This window comes from Lissotriton vulgaris, chromosome 1_1 (genome assembly GCF_964263255.1).
Source record: "Lissotriton vulgaris chromosome 1_1, aLisVul1.2, whole genome shotgun sequence".
In the NCBI taxonomy this organism is placed as follows: Eukaryota; Metazoa; Chordata; class Amphibia; order Caudata; family Salamandridae; genus Lissotriton; species Lissotriton vulgaris.
Genome location: NC_141685.1, coordinates 1,330,078,978 through 1,330,093,545, shown reverse-complemented (window position 1 = coordinate 1,330,093,545; position 14,568 = coordinate 1,330,078,978). Strand labels below are relative to the sequence as shown.

The 14,568-nt window shown below is 47.8% G+C and overlaps 1 protein-coding gene across 1 annotated transcript in view; it reads right to left on the bottom strand.

Moving 5' to 3' along the window:
* The window catches only part of LOC147749112 (ATP-dependent 6-phosphofructokinase, muscle type-like), a 288,878-nt gene that overhangs the window by 54,749 nt on the left and 219,561 nt on the right, over positions 1–14,568 (bottom strand). The window contains exon 18 of the mRNA XM_086966253.1: positions 12,617–12,781. Coding sequence (XP_086822379.1) covers positions 12,617–12,781 — 165 coding nt within the window. The remainder of the gene's footprint in view (positions 1–12,616; positions 12,782–14,568) is intronic.

Genomic DNA, 14,568 nt, shown 5'->3' with positions numbered 1-14,568 from the left:
AAAATCATCTAAGTAATGCATAACATGGCTATGGCCAGTGGCTTCGGTGAATGCCCATTCCAAAAAACAGCTGAATTTCTCAAAATAAGCACAAGAGATGGAGCAACCCATTGGCATACATCTATCCATGTAGTAACGTCCCTGGAACACAAAGCCTAACAACCGCGGATCCCGTGGGTGTACCGGGAGCAACCGGAACGCCGACTCGATATCTGACTTCGCCATCAGCGCTCCGGGCCCCAGGCGATTCAACATGGTGACGGCATCATCGAAGGATGCGTACCGCACCGAACAAACTCCCGGGTCAATCGCATCGTTCACCGAGAGACCCCTCGGAGCAGACAAGTTGTGGATCAGCCTAAATTCCCCCGGGTCTTTCTTGGGAACCACTCCTAACGGGGAACAGATGAAATCAGGTACTGGCGGGTGCCGATATGGGCCAGCAACCCGGCCAAGGGCAACCTCTTTTGCAATCTTCCTCTCCACCACCGCTGGATTATGCTGAGCCGACAGTTGGTTTCTACAAAGTGGCTCCCCACGAAAATCCCCCGCCGGGATGTGGAAACCATATAAGAATCCATTCCTCAACACCCCAGCGGAGACATGATCAGGGTATTCGTTTAGCCAGGGGATCATTGCCATGATATCAACAGGGGTAGGTAGCGGTACACAGTGGTCCCCCTCAGTCTTGTTTGGACCCCCCTCTACCACCCGACCCACTATTCTTGGATCTGCACGAACTCTCGGGGTGCGAGGAATTCCCGCAACCTGCACACGCATGTCTGAACTTACATGTCCCTTGTGGCCTAGTGCAATTGCCCCTGTTAAAATTCCAACAGACCCCTCTCTTACCCCCGTTCCCACCAGTCCTCGCTTGGTGGTCGCCACCGGGGCCCGCTCGAAAGGGCACCGCGGGCTGTTGGCGGGAAGGCCCCGACCCATTCCCGCCTAGCGAGGACGACTTCGTCGCGCCCGGCAGGAGCTGCTTCTGCCAAGAAATCGAGTCGAGATAATCCCACGTCAGAGATGAATCGTACTCCTTGGCCTTACGGAACTTCATATCGTAACCCATCCACTCATTGCCCTCATACGTTTCATAAAAATCCATTATTCGTGCCTGATAGCAAGACAATTCGGGCAAAACCTCGGGCTTACGTTCCCCAATAATTGCAGTAAACATCGCAAAGGCCTTGGTCCAATTTGTGATTGTCTCATCAACCCTGAATCCCGCCATTTTTGCTCGCCATACACTCGGGTGCCACAAATCTTTCTGCGTTTTAGCATACTCCATCTCGCGATGGTCAGTCAGCAGAGAAAACATATTTACATACTTATCAGCCCATATCAATTCTTTCGTGGCCAACGGTATATGTTGGACCACCCTCTCCCGTCTTGAGGGCAAAGAGCCCTCCCTCGCCATTGGCAATGCCTGCTTACCCAGCTCCGTTGTCGTTCCCGCTGTTTTCTCGACGCCAGCTGCCGGTCCTTCCAAGGTCACCTGTGTGGGGACAAGAGGGAGATTCGCCTTTGCGGCAGCTCGCGACTGCCGCAACTGCTCCATTAGTAACTTGGCCTCTTCGGCCGTGTCTTCAGGTGCCGTAGCACCCCCTGTTTTTCTGCCGAGCCATGCGGCCAACTGGGCGGCTAATTCCGGAGGCATGTCCTCCTCGTTGGCGGGCGTAACAACAACCGGAATCGGCTGACCCGCGTCCGGGATTGGTACCGGGGCCTCGACTGGAATGGCCGGGTTTGCCGGGGGTACTTCGGGGACCGGGACCTCCCCCCCTGCCACCCTATTCCTGACCCGTTTAACCCTACCCGTGGGGACAACTCCCGGCAATGCCGGGCCTATTACCTATTTTGGTTTACCCGTATTGTTCATTGCAGCCATCTGCTTCTTCATGTTTGCCATATCTCGGCCAAGCGCCGGGCCCATACCGACGTTTTGTTCGATCTTCGCCATTCTGCTCACCAGCATGCGAAGCATCTGGTAATTCCCGGACTTCTTTCCTGCCTTCTTGCCAGACATCGTTTTCCGAATGTTCGATCCCAGTTGATCAACACGGTCCTGGATCTTTAGCCTCGAAGTCGCTGAAAGAGAAACACAAGAATTACAAGTTCTCAAAATTGCTCCTTGTTCCGTCGAGGGCTCACGTGCAACGAGTGGGTGCAGCTTCCAAGCACAGGAACAAGAGGATGCTTCTTCGGATTCCCGCTCTCTTTATTCCTCTTCGGGAGGGCGTGAACCCTCCGCTGGTACGCCTACTGGGCGTGGCCATCGGTGTAGGTGTCTAGGACAACCCCTCTTGGGCGGGAAAAAGGCGCGCCCCGGCTACGCCGCTTCGGGCATACCAGCCGTGACACGCCCCCTGCCCAAAATGGTTTCCCTGGAGGATCCGGGCCCCCAACTATACGTTCGGGGGGACCGAGTGGTCGCCCCTTTCCATACTCATTGCATTCCATACCCCATAGTCTGCGGGTACGCCTAGATCGATTCTTATGCTCGGCAGCCCTATACTCCAAAGTGCAACACACAGACTATCTAGGAAGGGTGCTCTCAGACCATGACGCCCATTCACTAACCCTCAGGTGGAGACCGCCACACCCCCCAGTACCCACGTGGAAACTACTGTGGGAATGCCTCACAGATCAGGCCTTCACACACGACCATGGGGAACACTTACAGGACCATTTCACAGTGAATGCGGGTACAGCGTCCTCGCGACTCCTGGAGTGGGATGCACACAAAGTAGTAGCCAGGGGTCGTTGTATACAGCAAGTGGTGGGCGTGCGCAAAACGCTTGAGACAGCGCTCCAAGACTCAGAAAACGTATTAGCGGCCCTATTGAAAAAAGAGGACCAGGGGGGGGCCACTCCGGCACAAGTAGCCGAAGCCAAGACTAGATACGCGGAAACACTGAGGGACCTCCGCAAATACAACTTTAGAGCATACGCTGCCAGGGTACACCAGGAGGGTAACAGGGGAGGGACACTCCTGGCCTGGCTTGCTAAGCAAGACCCCGACGTGAAGCCGGTCACGGGATCAGACTGGACGACTCTAGATTTCCAAACCTGAGATATTGCAAGTTTTCCATGCATATTACTCTGGTATTTACCAGGCCCCGAGACAGGGAGATCCCCAGGCCATCAATTTTGGAAAAGGTGATGGACAGAGTTTCTGAATGATGCAGAATACTCCTACCCAGTCAATAGATCAGGGCTTGATCCATCACCGTTTTTTAGCTCACTGCACCATCCCAGCTTCGGAACCTGGCTATATGCAAATTAGTCTGTTCCTGTCCCAGTGCATGATGGGAACAGGGCAAACCAAACTACCAAGCCAATTCTTATACTGGGAAGGAGACAAGCTACCGGGGACCGGGAAGGAGACAAGCTACCGGGGACCGGTTTCTGGCATTTCAGCCGTCGTCGGCCCGGCTTGCTTGAATCCTGATGGTGCAATGAGCTAGGGACTCACGTCTGAGTATACCCTCCCACACATAGTGTGGATAAAATCAATTTTGGAAAAGGTGATGGACAGAGTTTCTGAATGATGCAGAATACTCCTACCCAGTCAATAGATCAGGGCTTGATCCATCACCGTTTTTTAGCTCACTGCACCATCCCAGCTTCGGAACCTGGCTATATGCAAATTAGTCTGTTCCTGTCCCAGTGCATGATGGGAACAGGGCAAACCAAACTACCAAGCCAATTCTTATACTGGGAAGGAGACAAGCTACCGGGGACCGGTTTCTGGCATTTCAGCCGTCGTCGGCCCGGCTTGCTTGAATCCTGATGGTGCAATGAGCTAGGGACTCACGTCTGAGTATACCCTCCCACACATAGTGTGGATAAAATCAATTTTGGAAAAGGTGATGGACAGAGTTTCTGAATGATGCAGAATACTCCTACCCAGTCAATAGATCAGGGCTTGATCCATCACCGTTTTTTGACTCACTGCACCATCCCAGCTTCGGAACCTGGCTATATGCAAATTAGTCTGTTCCTGTCCCAGTGCATGATGGGAACAGGGCAAACCAAACTACCAAGCCAATTCTTAAACTGGGAAGGAGACAAGCTACCGGGGACCGGTTTCTGGCATTTCAGCCGTCGTCGGCCCGGCTTGCTTGAATCCTGATGGTGCAATGAGCTAGGGACTCACGTCTGAGTATACCCTCCCACACATAGTGTGGATAAAATCAATTTTGGAAAAGGTGATGGACAGAGTTTCTGAATGATGCAGAATACTCCTACCCAGTCAATAGATCAGGGCTTGATCCATCACCGTTTTTTAGCTCGACGAGGCTGAAATGCCAGAAACCGGTCCCTGGTAGCTTGTCTCCTTCCCAGTATAAGAATTGGCTTGGTAGTTTGGTTTGCCCTGTTCCCATCATGCACTGGGACAGGAACAGACTAATTCGCATATAGCCAGGTTCTGAAGCTGGGATGGTGCAGTGAGCTAAAAAACGGTGATGGATCAAGCCCTGATCTCTTGACTGGGTAGGAGTATTCTGCATCATTCAGAAACTCTGTCCATCACCTTTTCCAAAATTGATTTTATCCACACTATGTGTGGGAGGGTATACTCAGACGTGAGTCCCTAGCTCATTGCACCATCAGGATTCAAGCAAGCCGGGCCGACGAGGCTGAAATGCCAGAAACCGGTCCCTGGTAGCTTGTCTCCTTCCCAGTATAAGAATTGGCTTGGTAGTTTGGTTTGCCCTGTTCCCATCATGCACTGGGACAGGAACAGACTAATTTGCATATAGCCAGATTCTGAAGCTGGGATGGTGCAGTGAGCTAAAAAACGGTGATGGATCAAGCCCTGATCTCTTGACTGGGTAGGAGTATTCTGCATCATTCAGAAACTCTGTCCATCACCTTTTCCAAAATTGATTTTATCCACACTATGTGTGGGAGGGTATACTCAGACGTGAGTCCCTAGCTCATTGCACCATCAGGATTCAAGCAAGCCGGGCCGACGAGGCTGAAATGCCAGAAACCGGTCCCTGGTAGCTTGTCTCCTTCCCAGTATAAGAATTGGCTTGGTAGTTTGGTTTGCCCTGTTCCCATCATGCACTGGGACAGGAACAGACTAATTTGCATATAGCCAGGTTCTGAAGCTGGGATGGTGCAGTGAGCTAAAAAACGGTGATGGATCAAGCCCTGATCTCTTGACTGGGTAGGAGTATTCTGCATCATTCAGAAACTCTGTCCATCACCTTTTCCAAAATTGATTTTATCCACACTATGTGTGGGAGGGTATACTCAGACGTGAGTCCCTAGCTCATTGCACCATCAGGATTCAAGCAAGCCGGGCCGACGAGGCTGAAATGCCAGAAACCGGTCCCTGGTAGCTTGTCTCCTTCCCAGTATAAGAATTGGCTTGGTAGTTTGGTTTGCCCTGTTCCCATCATGCACTGGGACAGGAACAGACTAATTTGCATATAGCCAGGTTCTGAAGCTGGGATGGTGCAGTGAGCTAAAAAACGGTGATGGATCAAGCCCTGATCTCTTGACTGGGTAGGAGTATTCTGCATCATTCAGAAACTCTGTCCATCACCTTTTCCAAAATTGATTTTATCCACACCATGTGTGGGAGGGTATACTCAGCCGTGAGTCCCTAGCTCATTGCACCATCAGGATTCAAGCAAGCCGGGCCGACGAGGCTGAAATGCCAGAAACCGGTCCCTGGTAGCTTGTCTCCTTCCCAGTATAAGAATTGGCTTGGTAGTTTGGTTTGCCCTGTTCCCATCATGCACTGGGACAGGAACAGACTAATTTGCATATAGCCAGGTTCTGAAGCTGGGATGGTGCAGTGAGCTGAAAAACGGTGATGGATCAAGCCCTGATCTCTTGACTGGGTAGGAGTATTCTGCATCATTCAGAAACTCTGTCCATCACCTTTTCCAAAATTGATTTTATCCACACTATGTGTGGGAGGGTATACTCAGACGTGAGTCCCTAGCTCAGTGCACCATCAGGATTCAAGCAAGCCGGGCCGACGAGGCTGAAATGCCAGAAACCGGTCCCTGGTAGCTTGTCTCCTTCCCAGTATAAGAATTGGCTTGGTAGTTTGGTTTGCCCTGTTCCCATCATGCACTGGGACAGGAACAGACTAATTTGCATATAGCCAGGTTCTGAAGCTGGGATGGTGCAGTGAGCTAAAAAACGGTGATGGATCAAGCCCTGATCTCTTGACTGGGTAGGAGTATTCTGCATCATTCAGAAACTCTGTCCATCACCTTTTCCAAAATTGATTTTATCCACACTATGTGTGGGAGGGTATACTCAGACGTGAGTCCCTAGCTCATTGCACCATCAGGATTCAAGCAAGCCGGGCCGACGAGGCTGAAATGCCAGAAACCGGTCCCTGGTAGCTTGTCTCCTTCCCAGTATAAGAATTGGCTTGGTAGTTTGGTTTGCCCTGTTCCCATCATGCACTGGGACAGGAACAGACTAATTTGCATATAGCCAGGTTCTGAAGCTGGGATGGTGCAGTGAGCTAAAAAACAGTGATGGATCAAGCCCTGATCTCTTGACTGGGTAGGAGTATTCTGCATCATTCAGAAACTCTGTCCATCACCTTTTCCAAAATTGATCCCCAGGCCATCGACAGACTTTTCAATACACTACCACTCCCCCAGATTCCATTAGAAGACAAGAAACTATTAGAGAAAAAGATACGTCCTGAGGACGTCAAACATGCGATCAGAGCTTTAGCCCGGAACAAGGCCCCAGGGTTGGACGGCTTCCTCCTAGAATATTATAGCACTTTTTCGACCCACTTAGTCCCACGACTGGTCATCATGTATAATGATGCACTTCACAGCGGGGAACTGCCGGGGTCCCTAAGGGATTCGATTATAGTCACCTTCTGAAAACCCCATAGAGACCCAACATTCCTATCCTCCTACAGACCAATCACGCTACTCAATACGGACTGTAAAATACTGGGTAAAATACTGGCAGAAAGGTTTGCTACAATTCTGGTCCCACTGGTGCACCCAGACCAATGTGGTTTTGTTCCGAACCGCAACACGTCACAGAATATTCGCAGATTGTTTCATACTCAGGACACAGCGGGGGAGTGGTTTCCCAATGCGGCATGCCTAATTCTAGATCTCGAAAAAGCATTAGACACCATGTTATGGCCCTATTTATTTGAGGTGCTTCGGAGAAACAATGTGGGCCCGGGTCTCATAGCATACACAAAGCTTCTTTACACGCGTTTCACCTCCAGAGTCCGGATGGGTAAATACATCTCCCCAGCGTTCAACGTGGAAAGGGGGACCAGGCAGGGATGCCCTTTTGTCACCCCTCCTGTTCGCCCTAGCGGTAGAACCCCTGGTGATACGCCTAAGACGGGAGAGAGCAGATTGGGGGATCCCCCTAGCAGGTACCATGCACTGTGTGTCCCTGTACGCGGATGACCTACTTATATTTGTCCGAGACGCCACTAAAGATCTAACGGTCGTCTGGAAGGCTTTGGGAGACTTTGCGGAGGTCTCAGGCCTCAAGGGAAACTGGGAGAAATCCTCGATCTACCGGCTGAGCCCCCACTTGGCCCCATTTGAGGCCCAAGTTGGTGCCCAGTCGCTCAAATGGAACGTAGAAGCTCCTAGATATCTGGGAGTGCGGCTGTACCACACCCCAGAGGATCTGTATGAGGGGAACCATCGTAAGGGGTTGGCAGGACTCAGATCGGCAGTGAGTTTTTGGAAAATGTTACCGCTAGCCCCTATAGGCCGAGTAGCACTGGCGAAGATGATAATGGTCCCCCGAATCCTGTACCATTTCACTAACCTCCCCGTGATTCCACCAAGATCATTTTTTAAAGAGTTAGATAGCCTGCTTACCGAGCTTATATGGGGTGGGGGACGGCGCCGGCTTGCGTTTTCCACGCTTTATCTACCCACAACAGAAAGGGGCTTGGGGGCACCAGCGTTCGAAGCTTATTTCTTAGCAGCACAACTCCAGGGGCTATCGTATTGGACGGCGGGGCGCCACATAGGAGAGACTATCACCAGGGAAGGCCTTATGCCGCAACCGGCAGTTCACAGACTGCTGCTGCCAGGTAATAAACCCATACGCACACGGCCACTGCAATTGTCCATAGCCCGCACCTGTATGCTGAGAATACATAGGATGTCTAAAACGAGACCGCCGTACTCACCCCTACTACCGCTGGTAGGATTTCCTAAAGGGGACACATACTACACAGCGGGGGCCCTCCAAGTATGGACCGACCTGGCAGTTACAGAGATGGAATCCTTTTTCGAAGAGTGACAGTTGAAGACATATGATCAGATGATGGAGCAGTATGACCTCCCACAAGGGCAATTCCTATTACACAGACAGCTATTGGATAGCAGCTGAAGGCACTGGAATCCGAACACAGGGGAGCCTCCAACACACCCAGTGATCCACACGATTCTCCACATGAGAGGGGGGCGACATTTGGTCTCCTGGCTTTATAGAGCATACGTGAGCTGATCCTCCCGTCTCTTCAACCCTTACGCCAAAAATGGGAAACAGACATAGGTCGGGTAGTCCATGACAAGGAATGGAGCACAGCTCTGGAGTACCCCAAGAAAGTCTCTAGAAATGCGAGATTCAGGAACATACAGTTTAATATCCTCCACAGGGCCTACATAACGCCACACCGCCTCCACCAATTCTTCCCTGATAAGCATTTTGAGTGCCCCGCTGCCAAACCCCAGCAGCAGACTTCAGACACATGTTTTGGACTGCCCCACACTTACTGGGTTCTGGGACAGTGTTCATCGGACACTCACAGCATTCACCAGTCTCACAACCATGTCCACATGGAAGGCATGTGCGCTCGGGATCTTCTGCAGGCGGAAAACCGAGAAAACACAATACAGATTCATGTCCCTCGCACTCCTCTTGGTGAAAAGGGGAATAGCCATGTACTGGAGGTCCCCTAGAGGACCCCCGGAAGCAGCCTGGATAGGCGCCATGACCAAATGGGGTAAGGCAGAGGAAGAGACGCTCCGGGAAGAAGAATTGAGGGGAATCCGCAAACACCCCATTTCCTTGGAATGGGCACAATTGATGCATGATTTCGCACAGGCAACGAACCCCCCCGGAGACACCCACAGCCTCACAACCCATGACCCAACCGGCCGGCCCGACCCCAGGTACCTCCGAAGCACCACATTGAAACCAATCACCCTGGGCCCCCACGAGAACGGTACCCCAACAGAGAGGTTACCCCCCTGACGGAGTAAGGACCACCACAGAGACCTGAGCCAGGCGGTCCCCTCCACCCTGTGCATACGACCAGACATGCACACTCGACTGAAACAAGTATCCAGGGATATGACCAATCTCACTTAAACACAGTTGAAAACATCCCACTCCCCTATAGTTCCTCCCTTCCTCTGGTTCGCTCCAACGGTTACATACAGTTTACTAGTTCACACTGGAGGGGTCCCCCCACCAGAGAATATTTGGGAATGCATTTCTATAACTATGATACGGCAACATCAAGGGACATACGTTATGACACCCCCGTCAGGGACACCCGCAGAGGCGGACAATACAAAGAATCGAGACGCAGGGTCACCATTGCGCTACGAAGGGGATGTGGCTCTGCAGTATGATGTGCACGACACAGACGTTGCAGCAACATGTAATGTGTATACGCGGACCAATCACCTCAATAACTGTTGGACAGTACAATACATTTGTATGGAATTGTGAACTAGGTACTGCTTGTTGATGTATCCTTCGTAACATTACACTACTGCACGAACCTGACAATGTGGTAACGAATGCTAAAACCCAATAAAAATATTCAAACAAAAAAATCTGATACTTTCGGTGGTGCCGACAAGAGAATTAATGTGATGCACAGCAGTCATTTCTGAGGCACACACACAATAATTAGGTGCTACACATTGGTAATTTCTGTGAATGAGTGTATCAATTTCGTGATACAGACAGCAAGTTGGGTACTTAGGCCCGCCTTAAGAATGGGCCAGAAGATGGCCAGGGTTTTTCCTGAGAATGGGGATCCTTAGAAATGAGGAATTACTGGGGAATCCATAATTTCAGGTGTGAATTCACAGGTAAGCCTTCATTCCACACAGATTTTCATATGGAGATTACAGCTGCTTTTGGCAGCTGAAATCGGCATTCCAAAATGAACAGATGCGTGGAAGAGCTTCCAATCTCATAATTTTGATGCCGTTGCCAGCTCTATCATAGTTAAGTCCATGTGTAATAAGTTTCCTGCTTTCAACCTAGATGGGAAATGTCCTATTCTTTTTACTTGTTTTTGTATAGTTCACAGTGAATACTTAGAGGCATCTGAGAATTCTATAATAGGACTGAAAGAGGATATGAAACAATTAACAATCTATCTCCTCTAACACCACGTAGCTACACATTTTCTTCCCCTTTCGTGGTATTTGGTGTTAGGAGTTGTACTTTGTTGTTGAGTTGTAAGTGGTTGAAGTAGTGACAGCTTGTTGAGCTTTCATGATGTGGAATTGTGTTGTGCTTGGGTGTCTATTGTGAAGTTAGAGGCGGAAGTAAGAGTGCCAGTTCTTAGTAGTCATGTTAGTATCACGGTATCGTGTCAATTCCTGCTGGAAAAAAAGATATTACTGTTCTACAACATGTTTAATGCATTTATTAGAATGTCAGTATCTGTGATAAAAAATAACATTGTTTTTAATATTTGATATTTTCATCAGCACATCTTAAATGTGCCCTACCTCCTGCAATTCTGATTCATTTACCCCTTTGTAATCCATTACGGCTTGACTTCCAGTCTATTTTTTTTTTAAATTGATCCGTAATAATAGGCGCTGATCTTCTCTCAAAAATACAACAAACCTTTTGGTTTATTAATATATCCAATAAATCTAGGCTATGTAAATGTCTCATTAGTTGGAATATCATGCAGATCAGTTCTCTTCTTATATGTGGAGGTTTTGTTGGTTGGTTATCTCATGAAAATACCTTTGCCAACCTGTGCTTCATGGCTCTTGCTGCTTTCTGAAGGCTAGTTTCAGCAGGATACCTTCTCTCCATCCCTTTTCGTATCGCTCCACTAAACTGAATGGATGTCGAGAAAGAGTCCACAGATTGGATATATCATTCGATCAAAAGATTTCACATCAAAATGTGTTTTGAAACTCTTTTTGACATAGGACAATAAACTGATCACAAATTAAAAGATTTTAAATATTGTCCCGACCAATGCTTAATTTGTAAAAGAATGAGTGCTGGGCCCCGGGTTTGCTCGGAAGCCCGCTGCCAGGGTTATCGAAGGTTGTAGTGAAAATACCATGGCTGCGCAGTCTTGATTGCATTTCATCATGCTTTTAATTCACCACCAGACAGTCCTTGCCTTTTTATCTCACTATTACAGGGTCTTTTTCATTCCTGCTTTCTCCTTTTATCACAGTTTTTCTGTCTTTTTCCTAACCATTCTATCCCCATTTTGTGTTTTACTCTCACTTGGTCAGGACCAAAGTCTCCTGAGGAAAAATAAGTGCCCGCCCCCAAATGCAACCACTGGCTCAAATTAAGCACTGGTATGCCAAGCTAAATAATTTTGGGAATTACCTCGTATATAACGTTTGAAACTTCTGAGCCGGTTGACAAAGAAATGACACTTTTTTGACATAATATTTGATTAGGGCCAAATGATGGATTATGTGATCTTTAACTATGCTGTATTTGTCGTGCCAAGACATCAATCCATTGTGACGTGATTGGCCTACACAAGGACTGCTGCCTTGCGGCTTCCAGGTGAGTACTGTCATTTGACAATTTTCAGCAACGGCCAATAAAGGTGTTGCTCTCATACAGTCGATACTGTGTGTCAGAAGATGACAGAATCCATACATTTCTTCAAATCTTCCTCAAATACCATGCAGGCTACTGGAATTCTACCACACAAGACTAAACAATCCACTGTGATGGATCACCTTTTTTCACTATATTAAAAGTAGAAGCGCTCCATAATTGGACAAAGGCGGGACACTTCTTGTGGAAACAGATGCTAAAAAACACCAGAGTTAGCCAAATTATTGGCTTACCCGTGTACACCACCCAAACATACTCCAGCCCCACCAATGCATGACTTTTGAAGCAAGCACTTGTCCTGGTGCAGATGATATTTCTTAACAATCTGTTGGTGTGCAGAAAAGAAAAGCAAAACATGCGCATCGGATGGCTTAGAATTCATTGTAAAACTACAAAACAGTCAATGATAAAATGCTACCTTTACCTTTAGTGCTGTACATTGGTATCATATATACATTTTTAATTGTTTGATACTTTTAAAACAGGTAATTCTTTACACTCTCCACGAAAGCAAGAAAAAAGGGAAACATATTAAGAACTTATTGCAACATTTCTTTTTAGAACACAAAATACCCCATCATTTAGCAATGTAATTACTTATAATATTTCAAATATCAGTTACAAACATTTTAGACTAATAGGCAAACCCCCAAAATTGACAATCAGCAAAACTCGCTTGTGTTGCACATACAAGGATTAACACCTCTATATTGGGACCTGACTGGCTAGAGCTGTGTGAAGCTAGTGCAGCTGCAGGTCTGTGTCCTACCTGTAAGTCATGGATGGTAAATGGGTCTTCATAGATATACGCCGCGTCGGCGCCAGCAGACAGACCAGCCATGGTGGCAAGGTACCCACAGTACCCTCCCATCGTCTCGATTATGAACACTCTCCGCTTAGTGCCGGCAGCAGACTGCTTGATCCGATCACATGTCTGAAAAATAAACAGGCAGGACAAATTTACTTCTCGGCAAGTTTCTAATACTTTTTTTGCACTTTGATACCTTATTTATTCTCCCCTAATAATCACTTCATGGTTGCTTATTTGAGACTAAGTGCTAATACATTACTTTTTCCACAACCTCATTTCTGTCTTCATCCCAAAGTTCGATCCTTTATGAAACAAGTCAAATCCCTTGTACTAATCCGAACCAAGAGAAACTTACATTTCTGTCCAGTCTCTCATCCTCCTTTGGCCTTGATTTTCATTGGTTTGTGAAGAACGAAGCTAATCGGTGTAGTTGGGCATATACAATATGTGCAATTTATAATGATTTTTCTGCCGACCGTGTGATCAAAAGTCAAACTGCATTCAGAACTGATGGGTGACTCACAAGGCCAGATTTACATCTTGGGTTGTCACTTATGTGTGCAAAATCATTCCCCTAGCTGGGCATTTTCCAAACAAATGGCACCCACATGTGACTATTCGCAAACATTTATAATGCATTTCCCAAACTAATAGGGAAGTCCAAATTCATACTTTAAGGCTCGTGATGTGCAGTAACAGCAGGGTTATCAGATGCGTGAGGCCGAGGGGGCGCTGCTCCCCGCACCATGTGCTTTTTCAAGTCCCTGTGCTCATGCTACGTTTACTAATGGGTTTTAATAGAAAGCCTGCCCTGATTATCAATGATGACAATGCTACCATGGGAAATACCACTAAACGCGTCAGTGATGTTTCTGGACTCACTACCTATTCTTTGCTAAACATTTTTTGTAAACTTGGACACCTATAGGAGGTCCCATTTATTTGTTGACCCCACCCCCACATAAACGTGCGAGAGTAAAAAGATGGAATTGCGCCAGTATTCCACAGTTTTACAGGAAGTACAGGTAAGTAAAATTTCTCACGAAAAATCACTTTCAACTAAAAGGAACGGAGAATAAAGCGTACCTTCTCGCTTGCGGATATTCTGCGATACATATACAAGTGTTCACTCCACACAGCGGGTTCAGTTGAGGACTGTGACTAGGTCGCATGCATTTGTCTCATTAATATGACCTGAATGTCCCATGTGTATGCTTCTCTATGCTTCCTTTAGATGCAGAGAGAACTACGTTAGTTACCCGTGGTAATGCTCGTTCTAGAGTATACTCTGTTTAAATACAGATTCCTCACCCTGTGAATCTCTCCAGGCACCAGAGTGGATCTGAAAACTCTTGCACTAGCCCCTGTGCACCAATACAAAGCATTACTGGCTTCCTATGAGACTCACACCTCTGTACACGACAACACGAAGCTGCATAAAGATGCACCTCCTGCACACTGACACCCGTTTAATTCGTATTTCTTTCTGCAGACAAAGACATGGAGTGTAGCAGACAGTAATAGTGCTAAATCTAACGTGGAGCCTTATTAAATCCTGAAAGGCCACTTACTTAACAGGACAGGCAGAATCTGCGGTTAGAGAGAGTATCCACCGAAGGAGCATTACTGAAGGTAAGTAACTTATTCTTCTGATATTTATTTCTGGCTGCAAATTCTTCGCCATGTGAATCGAAACCAGAGCAAAGACCTCTGTATTGAGATGAGTCTGAGGAAAGTTTTGCCGAATTGAGTGGGCAACGCGACCCTCCCTACAGACTTGTCAATCTATGGAGTACTGCCTGATGAAAGGAAGGACAGTGAATGCTTGGGAGATATACAAAACCAAAATGCCTTAGCCAGGGCAGCAGTCATGGCTTTTGCTCTGGTGGAATGAGCTCAAAGGCCCGTAG